The sequence below is a fragment of the Epinephelus lanceolatus genome, chromosome 6 (assembly GCF_041903045.1).
Source record: "Epinephelus lanceolatus isolate andai-2023 chromosome 6, ASM4190304v1, whole genome shotgun sequence".
In the NCBI taxonomy this organism is placed as follows: domain Eukaryota; kingdom Metazoa; phylum Chordata; class Actinopteri; order Perciformes; family Serranidae; genus Epinephelus; species Epinephelus lanceolatus.
The window spans coordinates 31,461,670-31,482,672 of NC_135739.1; the positions used below are offsets into that span (position 1 = coordinate 31,461,670).

The following is a 21,003-nucleotide window of genomic DNA, read 5'->3' on the forward strand; positions in this document are numbered from 1 at the left end:
CCTCTTAACGTTTATGAGCAGAACATCTGCGGACGGATACCTCAGAGACAAGGAGGGGAGGGGGGAAAAAAAAACAAAGCATCAAGATTCAGAAAAGGTATTTTGAGAAGTGAGATTTTCACCAGATATAGACCTGTCTTATTTTTTTCTATGTGCTTTTCTACTGCTTCTCTTTCTGTCATCATCTTTTGTCTTTAATCACAGGCAGGCTGGGTTTGGCTGTTTGCTAATAATTAGCAGGGTCACTATTAAAAGTTGAAAGTATGAAAAAAGAAATGTAAATTCTGTAGATCAGATTTAGCTCACAAAATTCACCCAATGACACCTATGGGACTACACTGCTTGCAAAATGTAAAATGTATGACGTCTTGTTTGACGCACGTATAGTTTTGGAGGAGTGGCTGTGAGCGAATGTGATGACACAACTACAAACGTGGGAGAAAAATGTGAGGTTTGTGAGCACAATGGGCTTTGTGGCTGAAGATGTTTTCATTTTACTTCCCACTGATTTGATCTGCTGCAACAAGGATGATTAGGGCGTTTACTCTGACGGGAAAGGGGTTTTCCTATGTGAGTTATGCAGATATATGGATTACTTTGCTTTGTATTGCTCACATAATAAGTTGAATACGCTTACACTCCTTGTAGCCTGAAAAAAAAGTCATTATTGTGATGTAAACAGATGTAATCCAGCTGCTCCAACCCAATAGCAAACGTGCTGTTCTAAGTAACTCTGTTAGGGCTTTCCTGGGAAAATTTACTCAGCACACAGGAAGTGACACATTTTATGTCTCTGGCAGCAGCAACAGCGCTTGGTTGGAATAAATAGAAGAACAATCGTGTGGTAAGTATGAGCAGTAAATCCCATCATTAAATAGAAAACCCAAGGAAAAAGTTGTCACACGACTGGGTCCATTGTTCAGTGAGTGATCCCTGGGAAGTGCCGTGCAAAGCCAGCACAATCATTAAGGTTATGTTCTGACAAAGTTAAAAACAGAATCAAAAAAGGGAAATAATGCATTACACTAGTACCATAACTCATTTTTGATGTACAAACAGTAGATTAATAGGCCCTACAAATGACAAAATAAATTAAATTAACTTAATAGAAGCTGAAATTGCCATTTTCTGAGTGGAAGGCTGCAGGGTGGAGTACAAGTTGGGTATGCACATACTGCACGTCTGCATGTGTAACCAACTGTTACAACCCAGTATGTGTCTAGGGGTAAGGGAAGCAACATAAAACCAAACAATGAAGTGAATAAGGCAAGCTGCCGTTTATTCATTCACAAAATAAACAATACAAGCTACGCTTTATAAAAAAAAAAAAAAAGGCGGTACAAAAAAGAAAAACGCGCTCGCAGGCTCTGTAACACAACCCGGAAATCGGGCTTCACGAAATGAGCCTCGGCGGTAAATTACATTTAAACAAATTCAGGGAAGGGCGGCGGGTGACGGCAAACCATAAAACAATTAAAACAAAACTCTGACCTGTCACCAACAAAATAAACACCCCAACTAACTTAACTAACGGTGGTGGAAGGCCACCCAGAATAACAAAACTTAAACAAATCTGTCTGTCTGCTCTATGACTTACCTCACAAACAAAACAACACTCAAACCGACACCCATAAAGCTAGTGTATTATACATCAAACAATCTACGTGTGTGTACAAAGGATATGTGGCTAGGCTACAAAGCTAAATCCTAAAGCCCATATATTCCCAAATACAACAACAACAACAACAACAACAACAACAAACAGATTATAACAGCAGAAAACACAAACGGAGTGAGGCGGACTGCTCAGATTAAATCACAGCCGCCATTGCGCTTGACTTCGTGCAGCCTTTAAAGATTCGGACGAGGGGCCGGTGAAGCGGTGATTGGCCGGAACCGATGACGACAGCGAGGGGGCCGGCCGACCAGCAAGCGAGGGAACACTGAACAGCAGCAGAGGAAAGCGGGCTGGAGGCGTGGTCCGCCGGGGATTCCCTCCAGAAGAGCAATTAGACACACACGTAAATGATTGACAAGTGCTGGCCGAATAATTCCCATAATGACACGCACAGCACATTAAACACAGAAAATAACTGTAGGCTACTAAGGTCCAGAGACCGTAACACCAACCCAGACAAATTCCCAGGTCAGTTGTGGGTGTGTTAGGTGATTGCAGCGGCCCTAAATGAAAACACTGTCCATGTGCGTGACCGCCAACAACGTCTCTGACACACAGGGGGATTAAGGGTGGCAGAGGGGAGACTTAAAGGCCGACTCCACCAAAAGTCTCTTAAACATCTAATTTTCTTGATAAAAGCTACGGGTGTGAAGAAAATGTCCTACAGCAGAATTTCATTGTCCTTCATGTTAAGTTTGGTCCATGAAATGCAATTAAATCCTGGGTTAATTCAAGTAATAGAACAGTTGATTCTCTGTTCAATGTCAGTGTGCACAGTCAATTTGAGACCAGATTACTATCTCATGTATTTTTAATACCAAAGATGATTAATGCATTCAAGTCTCAGGGCTCAAAGATAGAAAATCAAGGGCAGGTTATCTTGGTTACATGTCTTTAAGCATTTCTTAGATTAGACTTTTAGAAGCTTTTAACAGCAGTTCAGCTGCCTGACACCATTAATATGCCTCCGATTTGTGCGTCATCAGCAAGTGTTTAAGAGCAAAAGAAAAAAAAAGGAGAACCAAGGCTTCTACACAGTCATCCTGGCCCTCGACCAGGCATGAAACTACAGCGAATCAGCAGCAACTTACTTCTGGACAGTGGCCGAGGTCCAGTTAATACACAGAGTGGTAGCTGGGCAGCAGAATGTGCTCAGTCAGAGCTGCTAAAACAAAATATTTACTGGAAGGTAATAAAATCCCCCCTGGGTGATCTCGACCAGTTAACATAAACACGGACAATTTACTGGACCTGATGCCTTCCACAGTGGTCATCAGCATAATCAGCATTTTGGCCCCTGATATGAATATTTATAATGCTCATTGTAGTAATCCTTCCCAGGAAGCCTTTAAAAGTTTTACTTCTACTCACCGATGAGCAACAGCAGGATGTGCAAGAAAAATTCATTTACTTCCAACTACAGAGGCGAAATAAAACTCAAAGTGGTTCCTGTTGATGTACACCACTGTAAATGTTGTCACTCCTTGACACGTACAGTCAGGTCCATAATTATTTGGACAATGATACAGTTGTCATCATTTTGGCTCTGTACACCACCACAATGGGTTTTAAATGAAACAATGAATACATGCTTAAAGTGCAGACTCTCAGCTTTCATTTAAGGCTTTTTTCAAAAATGTAGTATGAACCGTGTAGGAATTACAACCATTTCTTCACACAGTCCCCCAACTTTAAGGGCTCATAAATATTTGGACAAACTAACATAATCATCAATTAAACAGTCAGTTTTAATACTTGGTTGCAAATCCTTTACAGTCAATGACTGCCTGAAGTGTTGGACACATAGGCATCATCAGATGCTGGGTTTCTTCCCTGGTGATGCTCTGCCAGCCCTTTACTGTAGCCGTCTGCACTTCCTGCTTGTGTTTTGGGTGTTTTGCCCTCAGTTTTGGCTTCAGCAAGAGAAACGCATGTTCAGTTGGATTCAGGTCAGATGATATGACTTGGCCATTGCAGAACATTCCACTTCTTTGCCTTAAAAATGTCTTTGGTTGCTTTTGCAGTATGCTTCAGGTCAATGTCCAACTGCACTGTGAAGCATCGTCCAATGAGTTTTGAAGCATTTAGTTGAATCTGAGCAGATAATGGTGCCCCAAACACTTCAGCTTTCATCCTGCTGCTCTTGTAAGCAAGACAAGACTTCACTAGAATAAATACAGAGGGTTTATCACAAGATGCAAAAGAAACCCAGCATCTGGTGATGTCTGTGTGTCCAACACTTGAGGCAGTCATTGACTGTAAAGGATTTGCAACCAAGTATTAAAACTGACTGTTTAATTGATGATTATGTTAGTTTGTCCAAATACTTATGAGCCCTTAAAGTTGGGGGACTGTGTGAAGAAATGGTTGTAATTCCTACACAGTTCATACTACATTTTTGAAAAAAGCCTTAAATGAAAGCTGAGAGTCTGCACTTTAAGCAGGTATTCATTGTTTCATTTAAAACCCATTGTGGTGGTGTACAGAGCCAAAATGATGACAACTGTATCACTGTCCAAATAATTATGGACCTGACTGTATTTCACTCTGGAAATATTATTGGTCTATAGAGAGTGTTTATTGCTGCACCCTAATGTATCCAAGGGAATAGGACTGGGAGGGAAGGAAGGGGAGGAGAGGATGTAGAACATCTCTGATAATACTGAGAAAAGGACATAACCTAGAATAGCACCCAGAAACAATTCATATTTCTTGTGTTTGTTCCTGTTATCTTTCGAATGAACAAGGCCTCAAACCAGAGACCCTTTACTGTAACCTGTGATATCAGCTGCTGCTGGCTGACTCTGCAGCTGACTCAGGGACCCGATAACATCACTGGCGAGGAAATGTAGTGCTCGAATGCCATATATGGTCCCTTTCCTGATATGATACATGCTGCAGAGCTCATCCATTTTTAATACATTGTAGCGCTGTGACTCCAGGGATGACCATGTCTGCCTGTCAGCTGTCCATATAGACTCTATAAAAGAAGTGGATATAGCCACCATGACATCACCCATTGGTTTGTGGACTATGTTGTGAAGCCTTGAGTTTGGCATTTTGGCTTTCGCCATTTTAGTTTATTGGAGCCACAAATGACCACATTTGGATTTAAAGGTGGAACTGGGGTGGAGTGAGAACTGGGACTGATTGAGGCATTGCCAGTGACGCACTGCTACGCTTCTATCTCAGTTAACAGGTCAGTGTGGTAGCAACTTCTCATTCTCAAGGTAGTCACATCCTACAGCTTTATCATCTATTTTACTGTAAATGGGACCATCACTCACAAAGCCAACTTGAGCTGTACTGAAGAAGACTTGAAATGAGCGATTAAGATCATAAGCTCATTAGGAAAATGTTCACAGAGGTAATAAATCAAGTGGGAAGTGGGTTCATTTTCTCATAGACTTATATAAAATCTGACTTTGTTTTGTGACCAGTGGAGCTGCCCCCTGTTGGCCATTAGAAAGAATCAAGAAGTTCAAGGCACTTTTGCATTGGCTTGACTTTTCAGACATGGATGCTACTTTCGCTTCTATGGTCATCCACCATGCAGGTCAGACTGAAATATCTCAACAACTATTGAATAAATTGCCATATGTTGTATAGATATAGATATTCATGTCCAGTCCCCCCCTCCTGCATGAATCTCAGCCTTTCCTCTAGTTTAACCAATACTGTGGTTAATAACTGGCAAATGACTAGTACTAATTAGCGAATGCTAGCATGCTGAAACAAAGCGGTGAATATGGTCAATATTATAGCTGCTGAACTTCCCCTTCTTAGCATTGTTACTGTTAGCATGTTAGCATGCTCACGTCAGCATTTAGCATTTAGCGTGGCCGTAGACTCCAAGGCCCCAATCACACAGAAAGTGTTTTAGCAGCTGAAGGTGGCTTCCTGTAATTGTTTTAAATGAGAATTGCGTTTTTTGCTTGCTGTTTTTGCATTGCTAGGCGCCTCGAATTTCTACACTCTAGGCGCCTTGCGTTTTTAACCAGAGCGCTCTGTTGACTAGTTGAAAAAACTTTTTTTCAACTTTTTTCCCATTGTCCAATTGGATGATTTGAGAGGCGGGCCTTCTGTGGTGGTCACAACAACAAGTGTACAGTTGGTAAACAGTGGAGAAACTGATGGTAGTGGTTGCTGGACCCCCAAAGCTATACGGCCTCTGCCTGTTCATTTTAGTAACTAGCTACTAATTACTGTGGAAACAAGTACGCAGTTTTAGCGAGCCAAAATATATGGTAAATTGATTACACAGGAAGGTTAGGGGTAAGGAGGTGATAGGGTGGTTGCCTGGCAACAATAAAAAGGCGCAGCAAGTGTTTTTTTTTTTTATTAGTAGCATTCAATTTTAAAAACAAAGAATAAAAGGCAGTGCAGTACACGCGTAAATGGGACCTTGATCTTGTTTGATTATTGTCTCGGGATAATTCAGAAACCTAAATCCAAACAATCTAAAGTGCTGTATTTGCTACTGATCTCTGGATATTAAACACTAGGTAAAACATACAATTCATTTATCAAACATCAAAGTTCTTCAGAAACGTAGAATATCTTCATATTTTGGTAAACAGGTTGCACATATGTTTGTAATCAGGATTTGGTCATCAAACACAGCTCATCCTAAATAAAGTCTTCACCATATTATCACCTCATTATCTATAAAAACGTAAGTGTGTAAACATCATTGAGGTGAAGACTAAGCCCTGACCAGTATAGAGTCATGACCTCATGAATCAAACAGTGGTGACTGGTCAGCTACAGCCTGCCCAGCATGTCCAATACAGGGAGGGTTACGTGTGTGAGACAGCAGGGAGTGGGTGCTGCAGCCTCTGACAGAGGTGGTATTTCGGGATGATGACTTCATGAGTGAGGCTTGGCAGTGACAGCAACAGATGGATGATGAAATCCATCCGGTCAACGTGTATTCTCATCCATGGGAGAGCTAAACACAGACTACACCTGGCCTACACAAATACACATTCTGAGCACACATCCCAGATAAAGACAGAGCCTAACTGCTTAGCAAAGTGAAAATTAAAAGTCTTTTTAACCAAATGTCGGTGAGATATACATATACAGACCTTCTACTCCAAACCCAGACTGCCAACAGGTCAGGGTCTACTCTCTGGTCTGAATATTTTATAGTTACAAAATTCTAGCTCCCTACAGACAAACTGAATGAGTCAGGCTCCAACTTTAATTTGTACAAAGTGTCTTTGTCCTAGGGTACACAGACATGGAGCCTCACAGCTGTAGGAGCTGCATCCACATCCAAAACAAGCACTTTGAATTCATTAAAACAGCATTCACGAGATCTCACTCCCCTCACAAAGAGAACATTACCTAATTACAAATCCAGGGTCGTTAAAAGTCCTTTAAAACAGGAGCTAATTGCTGCAAGAGCGGGTGACGTAAGCCATAATTAGAAAGCGAGCAGTCTGTCATTAAGTCTCGCTAACGGCCACTCCTCGCTCCAGTAGCTAATTACTGGGGTGATCAAACAGGCAGGAATCTTAATGAGTCGATGCTGGAATATAAAATCAATTATTGCGTGTGTTTATGCACAAGATTCTCGACTTCCTGTGTACACTTCAGCTATGCAAACATGCACACAAGACCAACAAGTCTGACCTTGTGCTGCTCTCAAGTACTTTGCTTCATTAGGATGTGCTGTCAGATGGGCTGGTTTTAATTGCCCCCTGAGATACACTAAGTGGCTTTGACTTGACTTTAAGTAACCTTGTGTAGGATTGAACCAGTAGGGGGAGATATCACTCTAGGAGGCAAGTGAAAAACCCTGCCAGCAAGGCCAAGGGTGTATGTGCTTGTGTGCAAGTCTTCATACTTATGTAATTAAACATACAGCATCTGTGTCTAAGAGAGCAAATATGACATTACATATTCGGCTGCGTTTCAGTCATAGTGCCGACAAAAGTTTGTCTCATGTGTTTTTAGGAATTTTAGGATTAATTTTAGGAATAATTCCACCAGAGGGATGGGCTGACATTTATTACTCTCTTTGTGAAAATGACCAATCTGTCTCTGTCAGGGTGCAAACTGCCTCTTGTTCATGCTGAGTCCTTCAGCATCCCCGTGTTTATTTTTTTGAGGGCTATTGTTGCGATGGCGCTCGATCGATTCAGAAGCCTTTTATGCAGTAATGAGCTCAAGCTGTTTAATGGAAGGACAATACCTTTGCAACCAAAGCTGGAGTGTGAGTGCCAGGGGCAATCCCCTCAGCTTAGTTGAGAACGTGAATTAATGAGGAAGGATTAAGGTGACAGGTGGTCTCAATGTGCCTGCAGTGGGAAGAAGCAATCAAGCTGTAAGTAAGGGAGTCTGCTCTGGATCAACATGTGTGATGTCCTGTCTTGTAGTGTTATTTTTGCTGAATACTTTGCAGAAGGGGAGAAAAAAAGGACAGGGCTGTTAACACCAACAGCACTGGGCCAAGAGTCAACCCCAAAAAAAAAAAAAAAAATCAGCTGCGTCAATGTGCGTCATAGCTACAAAAACAATGCCACTACATTGATTGAGTGGTTTCCATGACTACAGCTGGGAGAAGCACAGCAATAGGATGAAGGTTTAACCACACACACATCGTGCACTAAATGCATGTTTCCATACTTTGAGGGCTTTCTGTGCTGGTTCACTGGCGCCGATGACAATAAGGCCCGGTCCTCCCATACTGCAGAAGCTCTTCAGGTGCAGCCCTTCCAGCACAGGCACGGTGGAAACAGCATAGTCCTGCAAAACACAATCCAATTAGGTGATGGCACCTCTTTCTAGTCTTTGAAAGTAATTACAAAACAAGACAAGCGCTACATGCAGCAACAATGTCAGAACCCAACATAAACTGTGGTAATGTTGTCCCAGACATGTAATGACCTGTAAAGCTGTGCAAGGTTCTCTTTTGGATTGAGCTGTACAGGTGTGACAACTCAGTGTAAAGCGTATATATATTTGCATTTAACTGATGCTGTGTTTATGGTGTAGGCTCTGCATGGACATGTACGCTACATCATAGTCTGACAAGCCTGGCTTAAAATGGTTGTAAGCTGCTAAACAGCACAGCATTTTAAGTCTTGTGTGTGACTTATTTGGGCTAAAAATAAGTAAAAGAAATTCTGCTAGCCACTAGGCTAATTTATGCAATGTAAATGTCATGGGTTTATGCTAATAATATTAGCATGTTGTATATGTGGGGAAAGTGTATCTAGTATGAGACATATGTTTTGTCAGTGAACCTTCTGAGCCAAAATGAAGCTGAATTTTGTAACATTCCTTTGTTAAATGTTGCTGTGTTCCCAGCTTCATATGAACTGCGGAAAACTCTGCTAGCTGCTAGGCTAATGTATGCAATGTGAAATGTAATGGGCTTATGCTAATAACGTTAGCTTGTTGTATTTCTGGGGAAAACGTGTCTATCAAAAGACAACTGTTTGTTGGTGAACCTTGGGAGTTATAAAGGAGCCAAATTTTGTGTTTGTGTTTAACATTGTCACTATTAAGCCATGTTTTATATATATAGTTATATAGTTTTGTAGTTGTAGTATATATAGTTTTATGTGTGTTTTGAATCAATCAAACATAACAGTAGACTACTTCCCAGAAACTCAACACAGTGGCATAGAAACCCCATCGCTAACTACCATTTTGGAGGTTTAACTGCTGAGCAACACAAGCTCCTTTCTCACTAACATCTGGCTTTTCTTCTCCTAATGAGAAAGCCTACAATTGGCACTCAAACCAGGGTCAAATGACTCTGCAGTAGTCACGGGTATTTATTGGCTTTGATCAGCATTGATTTTTAGCAGATTTATCTACTGTATGTTTAAAAAATAAAACCACGAACATGTGCCATTTTGGGTGGAAAAGGGGTAACAGACGCCATGCTCCATGCACCATAAATGCTCACATCAGTGTAGGCCACTTGCTTGGGCTCTGCATAGAGTCCACACACACAACTATATTTTAGCCTTAAGACTCCCTTTGTCGGTGACTACGCTTTACAGTCCTTTGGAAACAGAACAAAGCACTGCAGCTCCAGTCAGTGTGTGTGAAACAATGTAATAGGCCTATATTGTGGGTTGTTTTTTATAAAACAACAACAACAACAACAAAAGCTGTGTCGTTGTGCAGTTGTTAAAAAATGACCTTTAAAATGAAGTAGTGGGCAGCTCAGGGGAGAAAACAGCAAAAGTGTCCAGGAGATAAATCGTGACTGAACTCAGGGTTATGAAGATATTGCAGAGAAACTTGTTAAAGCCTGACTGGAGAGGCTTTCCTCTGGTTGCAGGATGTTGTATAGCAAATGTTGGGATGTTACTGCAGGTAACGGAATCTCTAGAACATTAAATATAAACAACTAAATAGGCAACAATCAGAGACAGGGATTGGGAAAAAAACATCCTTGGCTGTTAAACAGTTACTGTTAGACATCACAATTTTCCAGGGAGCCCTGCCCACCTTATACCAGTTAAAAATGTGAATTTGAAAAGAGCAAAGCAAGTTCAAACTATGGCAGAACATGTTGCTCATTTGGGATCCCTTCACTCATAAAGACATTAAGTAAATATGTTTTAAGGGCCTTTAAAGGAACACAGTGTCCAATTTAGGGGGATTTAGTGACATCTAGTGGTGAGGACTGCAGATTGCATCCAGCTGAAACTTCTCCTTGTTAGTATTCCTTCAGTGTTCATTTTCCAGGAGGTTATTACTAGGAACCAATTATCCGCAGGGGTCCAGGTGTTTACAACTGGTAAAACACTGAATAAGTTACAAATCAGTGTTTCTCCTACGTTGTCCGACACATTGCAGATGGGCCACTAGCCCAGTACCCACTAATGTGTGCTCACATTTTTCTCTGATAAATTAAACCCTGATGTGTTTTTTACCCAGAGCTAAATCATCTGCAGAGGTCTCTTCCTGTTATCAAACGGACCCAGTGAATTAAACCGGTAAAAAGATTGAATACAGCCTATTCACTAAAACTACTGTGCAATCCATAAACAAGGGCCTTTAAATCAATAAACTTTTCAGACTGAGGATAAAAGCAGCATTCAGTCAGCAATTGCATCCATATTGATTGATATATGGTCCACATTAGTGCAGCATAGGATCATTACTATAGTATACATTTCTATAGAAAAGTATTCCGTACTGTATAAGGGCCTATCGTATTTTATCTTAAGACTTAAGCAGCTGATTTTGGCTCGACCCCTTCATTAAAACGCCGGTTGAAAGCCTCCTTGTTTGCAGTAATTAAAGCCTGAGGTCCATATTTAAAGAATTATAGCACAGCACATCCTGCTGAAACAACATCATTTTATATCATTGACTTTGTTTGGATTTTGATTTACTGATTTACTGGACTGGAAGAATTTACCACTTTCCAGTTGATTGATTGAGCATTTGATACATGGACTCACAGTTTGTGACAGTTACACATACCGTAAGTCTTTCGAGGATTACAAATGCCAGAGTTGAGTCCTTCAGAGATTTGTAAACCTTGAAGTGATACCGAGCTGTAATTTGAATTACGATAGGATTTGAGACTTCAAGCTTATTTTGCCAAGACCTTTCCTTCCTGATTCAACGTGAATGCATTTATATGAGCGTATAAATTTTGGTTTGTGCCTCACAACTGACATCCATATGTTTTCTTAATCACATAATATGTTTTGAATTGGTTTTCATGGCTCTCAGCTTCATGAAACTCTATGAAGTATTGTGTACATTTTCCATAGTTTCACTCTTATGTGACATTTTCCATTCAAGTATATGTTAACACTTTTCAGGTCAATATTTGTACTGCATCATTAGCTTAATTAAAGTGCTATGATTCACTGACTGTGACTGAAATACAGAATAGCACTTCGCAGTTCATCATGTATAAAGCTTAAATTACTCCATTCTTGATGTTTTCGTGAACTCTTCCCTTGGCACTTGTTTAGAAGATACAAAAGGACAACTGGGAATTATGTAATCTGAACTTCCTTCAGTCATTATCCATGAACAGGAAGTTTTGTTACTGTGCAAAATTAGAAATATGAGTCATACTTTTCTCCTTATCAAGATAAATCCTTATGGGAGTTCAGGAAGAGACGCAGTTGCTTTTCATCTGCACTAAACAAGCTGATTTACTGCCACGTTGTCCCCTGAAAAGACCCTATTGATCAACCCACAGGCACAGCACACTGAGCTCCACTGTTTAGCTCTTTAGCTGTGTCCATGTTCGTGTCTTATTGGTTCAAGTTGGGAGTCAACACCTCTTAGCAGCAGATGAAAAGAAGTGGTTTGGCCTGTGTACTGCTTCTTCCCGAAAAAATTCATTCAATCAGCAGCACCATCTGGTCTGACCTCTGCAAGGCCCATAAAGAAAAGAGCTTCCGACATCTGTACACAGTTGTTGAGCGCTAAACAAACCTGGCAACAATGTGATCCTTAATTTGATAATGAAAGGAAAGAACAACAGTGATAGGAGGAATCAATCTGATAAAAAATGGAAAAAATAACAATAATGGATGCTCAAGAGATTTTTCCTAGTGTCATTTGCCAGAGACGCATCATTAAGTCCTGTCTTATCAAAGATAACAGAAAACACAGAGGAATCCATAATGAGGAATTCAAATCAGATACAGATGGGAAGAGGGAAGCACAGCAATAAGGCCATTCATCTTACTGTAATGTGTTGAACTCTTCATGCCATGACCCACCTATGAACTTGTGAGTCGGCCGGCTTTTCTCTTTTGTTACGGTCTCTCAGACCAAATCCAAAAGCGATACGCGTAAAGTCTACAGTGTGAGACTTCTTCACATTCCAACAACAGCAAACAAGACTGATAGAATCAGTCTGTGTTTGTGACCCACACTGTGACCCTGTTTGCAGACTTCACGCCCACATCCTCCCAGTTCGCCTGAATCTGTGGTCTCAGTGATGTTTGGGATATTTTGTGCAACATTCCCTCTTGACGTGTGTTTCATGTGTGAGTGGTGATTGCTGAGCTCGGTTGTGGCTCTCAAGGTCGGGCCACAGTGCATGGGAATAAGCCAGAAGGTAGTCAGAAAGGAACATATGGTGAAATGCAAAATGACTGACATCAGCAAGGGTTGAAAAGAGACATGAACAGGGCTTATACACTTACTGTTGCCATTTACATTAAGGACAAGTCTGGTGAGCAATATTTTTCTTGGGGTCAAGAAATCCTATTAAAAGAACAATACCAGCCATCCATCTCTCCATACTTCCTTACCTCTCTGTCTATTCTTTGGCACTGATCTCCAAGCTTGTTTTTAATGAAGAAATTAATCTTTGAATGGGTCACAAAGACTTTTATTCAAGAAAAAAAAAGAATTACCACCTTACAGTTACATGCCAACTAGCCTGTTGCTGTTTATGTCAATGACTGTCCAGACTCATATGTAGTCATGGCAGTGGCTTCAAACATGACAAAGCTTCAAATATGGATGTTGCTGCAAAAAACCTAGATATTCTAAAACATGGATGCTACATACACATCTTCAGCCCAGCACCACAGAGGATCTATACAATCACCACTGTTTCAAGGTGGTTGCTTAAGATTAATGTCACCAATGCAGTATCCAACCAAATGTCTCCCCTTCTGTTTTTGAGTTATGGCTTTGAGTAATGGCCAGAAAAGTGTTTTTGCAGAACTTTACGTCACACTGACCTTTGAACCCCAAAATCTAATGAATTCAACCTTGAGTCCAAGTGGACGTTGGTGCCAAATCTGAAGAAATTCCCTTAAGGCGTCCTGAGATATTGCATTCACAAGTGTATAGAAGCACAGACAACTTGAAAACATAACTATTGTTGGGGCCCAAAAAAGAGGCTAAATAATTTCCTAAAATAGTTTGGCATGGTAGTTTTTTTTAGCAAATGTTACTCAAGTAGTGCACTAAGTTCAGCAGCCAATTTGGTTCACTGGGAAGTATTTACAGCTGCAGGACAGTGTGTTTATTCACTGTAATGTAGGAAATCAGCACAACACGGTGGGTCACTGATGTGTTTTTAATGTGTTTTGAAAAACAATGCAAGTATTTGGTACTGAGAAATAACCTTTGTCAGACTCTAGCTACAAAGGCAATACTTAAATAGTTATTGGGATCAATTTATTGTTGATTTTGGTTCCTTTAATGGGATTTGTTGACAATAAGTAAAATTCAGAGTATTATCAGACTTACAGTATCCTTTTCTGTGATATGAGAGCTATTTATCAAAGTGAGTTGATTAGTGATTAAACATTTGTCCAATTCCAAAAGGAGAAAAGCCAGTTTTCATTCTCACTCTGTAAATTATATTTCAGAAAGATGTTTTTTAGCCTCCAAGCCTCCAAAAGGAGTCAGCGGTTCATTCATTCATTTAGAGGAAAACAGTATTTCACCTCCAAAGTAAAGAATGTCTTTGAATGCATTTATTTTAACAGACATATTGATCGATGATGATGATGATGATGATGATAATGAATGAAGCAACTGATGAGGCAGGTGGTTCTCCTCCCAAATCACCTTTTTAATCAGTGTCATCAACTGCCCGTTTCATCACTGTACACAGAGGTGGCAGAGGTTTGCATCAACGGCTGATTAAAAATGCCTCAAAGCCAGCTGAGGCCTGGACCCTGGCGGGCACTAAAGACTAATTGCCATTGAGATTCTCTACAGCTGCATCCATCAATAACCTCAGAGTGCTTCGCTTCAGGAGTGCTAAATAACAAACAGAAATACTTTTTAAAAAAAATTGTACTCTGCACAAGTATTTATTCTTTTGGTTGCTCTCACTTTTATGTCAATATAAATGTACACAAAGTTACTATATATACAAATATTCAGTGAATGTTTGAATGTTCTTGCCAATGCCCAGTTTGCACTGGACTTGTATGTTCTCAACAGTATTTAGTCCATAATGACACAGACTGAAAGGCAGAAGAAACAGATGGATGGAGGATAGATATAATAAACAGAACAGAGAGGGTGAAATGAGGCAGAGATGGATGGAGGAAGAAATGGAATTAAGAGAGAACAGGAGGTGGAACAGGATGAAAAAAGCAAATGAACAGAGTGATGATGTTGTTATCTTCCTGGATTAAAGCTTGTATGATTGATAATATATTTATCTCTTCCTTCCTTGTTTGCAATGTCGGATCGCTCACAGCATTTAAGAGATTTCATAAGGTACATTAAAAAAAAAAAAAAAAAAAAACAGATTCAATACATTTCTATATTTTTATGCTGACCTCTACAAAGTCTCAAAACTGGTTTCAGGTTAATATGCATCTTTACAGACATAAAACAAAACTTACTTTTGTTTTTTTGATCCTTAAAGCTGCTCTAATTGATATACATGTGTATAAACAATGGGCCAAATGTATGATGGCAAAAATGTGCACATTGTGACAAACCCACAGAGCCCCACTCCGTAGTTCCCCTCTGCTCAGTGGAGCTTTATAGCATATCTCAGCTCATTGTTTTTGCAGTAGACCAGCTACCTCACCATTTTTGTTTCCTCCCACAGGTCTTATCAACATTATTTTTAGCTGCAGTAGGCATACGGGCTTTGTGCAAAAAAAGCCCCCAAAATCCACTATACCCTGGCTGTGTAGTAATGAACATCAAAAAGAGAAAGTTATCGAATAGGTGGTGAACAAAGTGGACCATTTAGCAGCTTAAGAGTCAGATATTTCCCTCAGAATTGGGTGGAAATCAAATCAGGGGTGAGAGGATTGTCATTATTGGCCTTACATGTGGCAGTTGGCTGCAAACAGGCCCCCAATTAAATGCTTATGATACTATGTGCCTGCTGGACATTCATATTTTCAACTGTTGGCAAGCATATTTGCCATTTCTACGTACATGACAAAGTTGTGTTTACAGTTTGTAGCACTGCCCCAAAGTTTCTATAAGTATGAATGAATGCAAATTAAGTACACTTAAAATGCAGATACCAGTCATTTTTGAGGAAGGTATCTTTACTTTTATTTAAGTATGAGTCGTGATTCTGCCACTTTTGACACCACTGCACCATTTAAACTCACCTTAAAGGCATCTGCTAGGATCTCTGCTCCTCTCTGATTGGTTCGTTTGGAAAGGCCCACGAAGAACTCTCGCCCTGAGGAAAGAAACAGACATCACTGGTGTTATGTAAGCAAATATCAATTCTACTCACTTCAATTTAATTTTGTTCAGTTCAATACAACTTTGTCTATGCCAGTGGGATCAACTGCATGCAGTAGCTTGCCACATACATGGAAATAAATAAATACATTAATAAATAGCTAGCTATACATATCAAAGACAAAAATTGATCACAAAAGAAACACAAGGTAACGAGGCTGTGCAAAAGCATCTATAAGAAACTAATGACGCATTCCCCCTGCATGGTGCGGCACACCTTGACTCACTCTTTTTTGGCTTTCCATTGGCAAAAGTTGTGGATAGTACCCGGTGCCTTTTTTGGTACCACCTGGGTCGAGGTTCCAGGAGAGATGGAGTTAAAAGACTGCAGACCACTGACTGTTCAGAGAGAATCATCACTTGTGTGACATGTGACAGCCAGCACAAACCCAGCATATTAAAACAGCCAACTACCCTCAAATTGGCAATTGCAGTTTATGCGCGGCATCCGCAGTGTTAAACAAAACAGAGAAAGCACTTGGTACTAAAAGTGAGTTCAGTCGAGCTGAAACATGTAGAGAAAATGCAGCAAAATACAGCAGGTGGGATAAAGGACTAACAACTTGTATAATACATGCAGTATGAACACACACCCAAACAGTTCTAACATCTATAAAGTCTACAGTGATTTAGTCTAAAAGTTTTGAGCACCCAGCAATACAGCGAGGCAGTGAAGCTACAGAAGGTGAACACTGCACTCACCACAGTGTGTACTTTATGCATGCCTGTGAGAAAGGCCAACTGTGGTCAGTATGGTGGGGCACAGGCAGACAGAGCCCTGAATGCCTGGCGAAGCTGCAGCAGCACAGAGCTCAGGGATGGGCTTCTAACGTAGCTGCTGAGACTTTACAAAATGAGCCGTTAGCCGGGGCCCTGCCAACAGGAAATGTTTCTAGCCCTGCCATGTGAAACCGATTTCAGCTGGAAGGAACGAGCACGTAGAGCCAGTGTCTAGAAACCCAATTAAGTGTACTATGCTTTTTCCTTGTGGCCTGTGCAGTGTAGAAGACACTGACCCACATTTCGACTCACCACACGACTGTACCGATGATTCTCTGCCCTCACCATATTTTACGATCTGATGCCAGAGGAATAAGGAGCTTGCAGTACAGCTGATTTGATTTGACCCTGCAGTATGTGTTGCACAATGTTTTTGCGACAGAATATTTTTCGAGGGAAATTCTGCTTAGTGTGCTGAGGCACCGGGTCATTGAGGTCGCACAGAGGAATGTTTGCGTGGAGGATCCCGAAACACAGACACGAACTTACAGACACACAACAGTCTGTGAGCTGAGACTGCAGAGGCTCATACTCTGCTATCTCACTGCTCTCTAATGTTTTCTGTTTACAGCTACATCTTCTTATTTGTACTTGAATTGAACAAGCACATGCACAGCTCTGATATAAAGGTATTGGATTGCAGTAAAACCCAGCTTTACATGTGGCTGCTCAGTTGTCAGACTTCTCCCTGACTGTTTACCATGTCTTGAACCAAGAGTGACACCTGTTACTGTATGTATCATGTTAAGAATAACACATCAGGTGTTTTGTTAAGCAAAAATAATGGAAAACCCACTAAACAACCTGTTGTACGATTTTAATCCAATCAGAAACATGTGCATTATGTTGCTGCTTTAAAGTATTTTCTGTAATGGTTGGAGGATTTCTGCATTTGTTTATGGCAGTACAGGGAAAAATCTAAAGTAGAACCCACGTCATTACTGACCTCAATCATTGAAGCAAGGTGGAAAAACAATTTTTTGTAAGCTGCTCACCAGAGCCAGATACTTATTGCGAAGGTTTATGCCAATAATGTTACTTATCTATGTGCTGATTGACCTAAAAGCATGCCATGCAGGAAATCAAATTAAAAGCATCCAAGCTTGTAAAAGAAATATTTCATCCCTGTTGACTGTGTGGAAAACAATGTTCATTTGCCATCATAATGTGAACTGGTGTTTGAGGAAAAAATGGAGGAAAGTCCTTGATGAAGCCGCGGTCTTTCCCAGGTTCCACTCACAGGACCAACTTTATAGTTTACAAGCTGGGAGAAACGCAAAGTCACCAGTATGTTGTTTGATCCATCCAACACTTGTATATTGAGGGGTGTTACATTAAATATTACATAAATGATTCTCTTTTGCTGTAGATTCTTTTGCTGCTTAAGATGAGGTTTCCGTATGAGCTAAAAAGCTTTGCTTGTTTATGTGTGTTTTGTGTAATTAAATATCTCTTAGTTCACTACCTATTGCCGAATGAGGTCACACAGTGGTGACTGAGTCTATGGTCCACCGATAAAAGGCCCTGTATTTGCAGTATTATGAACTGGGTGTCTGTGACGACATTCCCAGGGAAAATCGCAAGTGGTGCAGAATTAGTGACGCATTTTCCATCACCCAGCAGTAGTTTGTCTGCCAGAGAGGGTTGGCGGAACTAACTAGCTCTCCAACTCACTTGTGTGTGAAGTGGCGTGCAGTTTTTTCCGCTGTCTGCCTGCCCTGCGACTGACATCACACAGGTAACACTGTTTGGGAAATGAGATCCAAATACAGGGCAGGCAATATGTTTGTTTATGTGTGTTTTGTGTAATTAAATATCTCTTAGTTCACTACCTATTGCCGAATGAGGTCACACAGTGGTGACTGAGTCTATGGTCCACCGATAAAAGGCCCTGTATTTGCAGTATTATGAACTGGGTGTCTGTGACGACATTCCCAGGGAAAATCGCAAGTGGTGCAGAATTAGTGACGCATTTTCCATCACCCAGCAGTAGTTTGTCTGCCAGAGAGGGTTGGCGGAACTAACTAGCTCTCCAACTCACTTGTGTGTGAAGTGGCGTGCAGTTTTTTCCGCTGTCTGCCTGCCCTGCGACTGACATCACACAGGTAACACTGTTTGGGAAATGAGATCCAAATACAGGGCAGGCAATAAAACCTCAGGATGCATTTTATACCGATGCCATAGCAACCCCACAGTATGAAATATTAGGCTTGTGTGTATCCACATTTGCACACAGTACAAACTGACACAGATGACATGGTGCCACCTTCCAAGCTAGGTGTAAAGGCAAACGTTACCCTGTCTCACCTCAGCTTCATTTTTATATTTTAATCCTGTTCCTGTAAAAACTAACAACTATTATATTGATCTCGAGCTTATAGAGCACCTACTATTTTATTATTATATGCAAGTATGGGATATATGGGGCATAAAAAATGCCAAAGAAACAATGGTTCACCTCTAGGGAGAGTGTCAGCTTCATTTTTTTCTGTAAAATCTTTCATATGTGGATGGCTTCAGACTGTTTTTTGATGGTGCAGATCTTTAAGGTATTTCAACAAAATACAGTGATTGAGGAGTCATAGCTCACCTGTAAAAAGCACATCTCCGCCGTCCAGTGTGGCGTTCTCGTCAGTCATTTCCACAATGTTCAGATTCAAGTCCTTCAGAGCTTTTTTCATTGCCTCCGTCTGGAACAACCACAAGGACACAAACAGAAAGGTTCTAAAAACATCTGTTGATACTAAACAAAAGACTGAACTGTGATGACGTACAGTAAGCGACACCACCAAATGGTCCAAACCATCAGCATTTCCTATCTTCGGGAATATTATGATACGGTCCAGTTCTAATCAGACATCTGTAAACAAGATGATGAAAATCAGTTTGAGGATTTTCACTGGATTTCTGTGAGGTACAGTGTTTACCCAGATTCCTGAGATTGAGTACGCTGAAACAAAACCTTCCCCGACAGGTTGCGATGACATCATTTTAATGAGCCATGAAATGATGTCATTTTGGAGGAAGTACTTTAAAACTTTAACAAGGCAGTGGCTGAGGAAAATAGGTACGCTGAAGGACCAACACAAACTAAGAAAACCTCTTCCTGTCCTCATGGTCTGGGTCATCTGTCTTTCGTATATTTATAGGAAGGAAGTAAAAGGATGGCTGCCACCCAGGATAGTATTAACATATATTACGAAACGCACTCCCTGGATGGAAAATGAAGGGGCAAACCACACTTCACCTGGATGTCCTCTGTGCTGAACTGGAAACCTGAGGAAAGAGCAGGTCTTTTTCTTGGCTTAACCTCGGCTGGTCTGTTCTCCTGTCTGACCGCCCAGTGTGATTTTACTGTCCTGTTTTTGGGGTTCCTGCGGGAGTAGTTTCCAAGGCCAGTCATGTTAGCGAGAGCATCAGTGTTTCCACAAGCCCTATCTCACTATGACCTCAGCCTGCTCACTGTGCTTGTTGGCGAACACAATGCTCCTGCTTCTCCTCATATGTGCAGGGCCGAACCATGAGGTTATCCAGGTAGACTGCCATGCACTGCCAGATAACGCAATAAAGGCCAGCATGTACACATATGAATACAAAACCATCTTATTCTTATGCACACATACCCACATAATAGTATTATATGCTAAGGTAGCCAGTTTAGTAGGTACACCTAGCTGAAACTAGTCCTACAGTAAATCCTTCCTTCGACTGTATGGTCATTTTGGAGGTTGCAGTTTGTGGTGCTGTTGAATTGTATTGCATAATACTGACAGGTGTTTTCTACTATTTTGTCCACCCCATTTATATCAGTGAGGCCAGGCTAAATAACAAGAAACACCTCTCTGTATGATGTGATATAGTTCAACAGCACTACAAACTACATTCTGCAAAATGATTCGAAAGTTGACTCAACAGCTCTCTAAAACAGTTTCAGAATGTTGTGTTAGACTCCATTGGTTTTAGCTAGGTGTACCTAATAAACTGGCAGCTGAGTGTCTATTCATTAACATTCATTCGTCTCTACAGCTGTTTGTTTGGATGACTGTTTCTCTAAACAGTCAATCATCCTTATGACTTGATGGCTCACAACCACAATGGCACATTTCCAATCTTTTCACTTTCCAGAAAACAGACAGTGGAATCCCACAGGATAATTAAATGTTCCTCCTCCATGTTTCATCCTCACTGCGGGAACTCTGCTCATATTTCTAGTTCAGTTAACCAGGAAGAACACAACGTCCTTCCAAGGAACTGGGTTCACAAATTCATTAGTGGTTCCTTAAAAGCTTTGACGGCAACAGCAAGCAGCATATTAAGTATAGGTAACGGTTAATCCCTCTCGT

At 40.8% G+C, this 21,003-nt stretch overlaps 1 protein-coding gene across 3 annotated transcripts in view; it reads right to left on the bottom strand.

Annotated features, from left to right (window-relative positions):
* Positions 1-21,003, bottom strand: part of ddah1 (dimethylarginine dimethylaminohydrolase 1) — a 98,496-nt gene that overhangs the window by 9,140 nt on the left and 68,353 nt on the right. For all 3 annotated transcript variants that reach the window (XM_078168969.1, XM_033621219.2, XM_078168970.1), the window contains exons 3-5: positions 19,251-19,350; positions 15,742-15,815; positions 8,315-8,434 (exon numbers count right to left, since the gene is read on the bottom strand). In XM_078168969.1, coding sequence (XP_078025095.1) covers positions 8,315-8,434; positions 15,742-15,815; positions 19,251-19,350 — 294 coding nt within the window. The remainder of the gene's footprint in view (positions 1-8,314; positions 8,435-15,741; positions 15,816-19,250; positions 19,351-21,003) is intronic.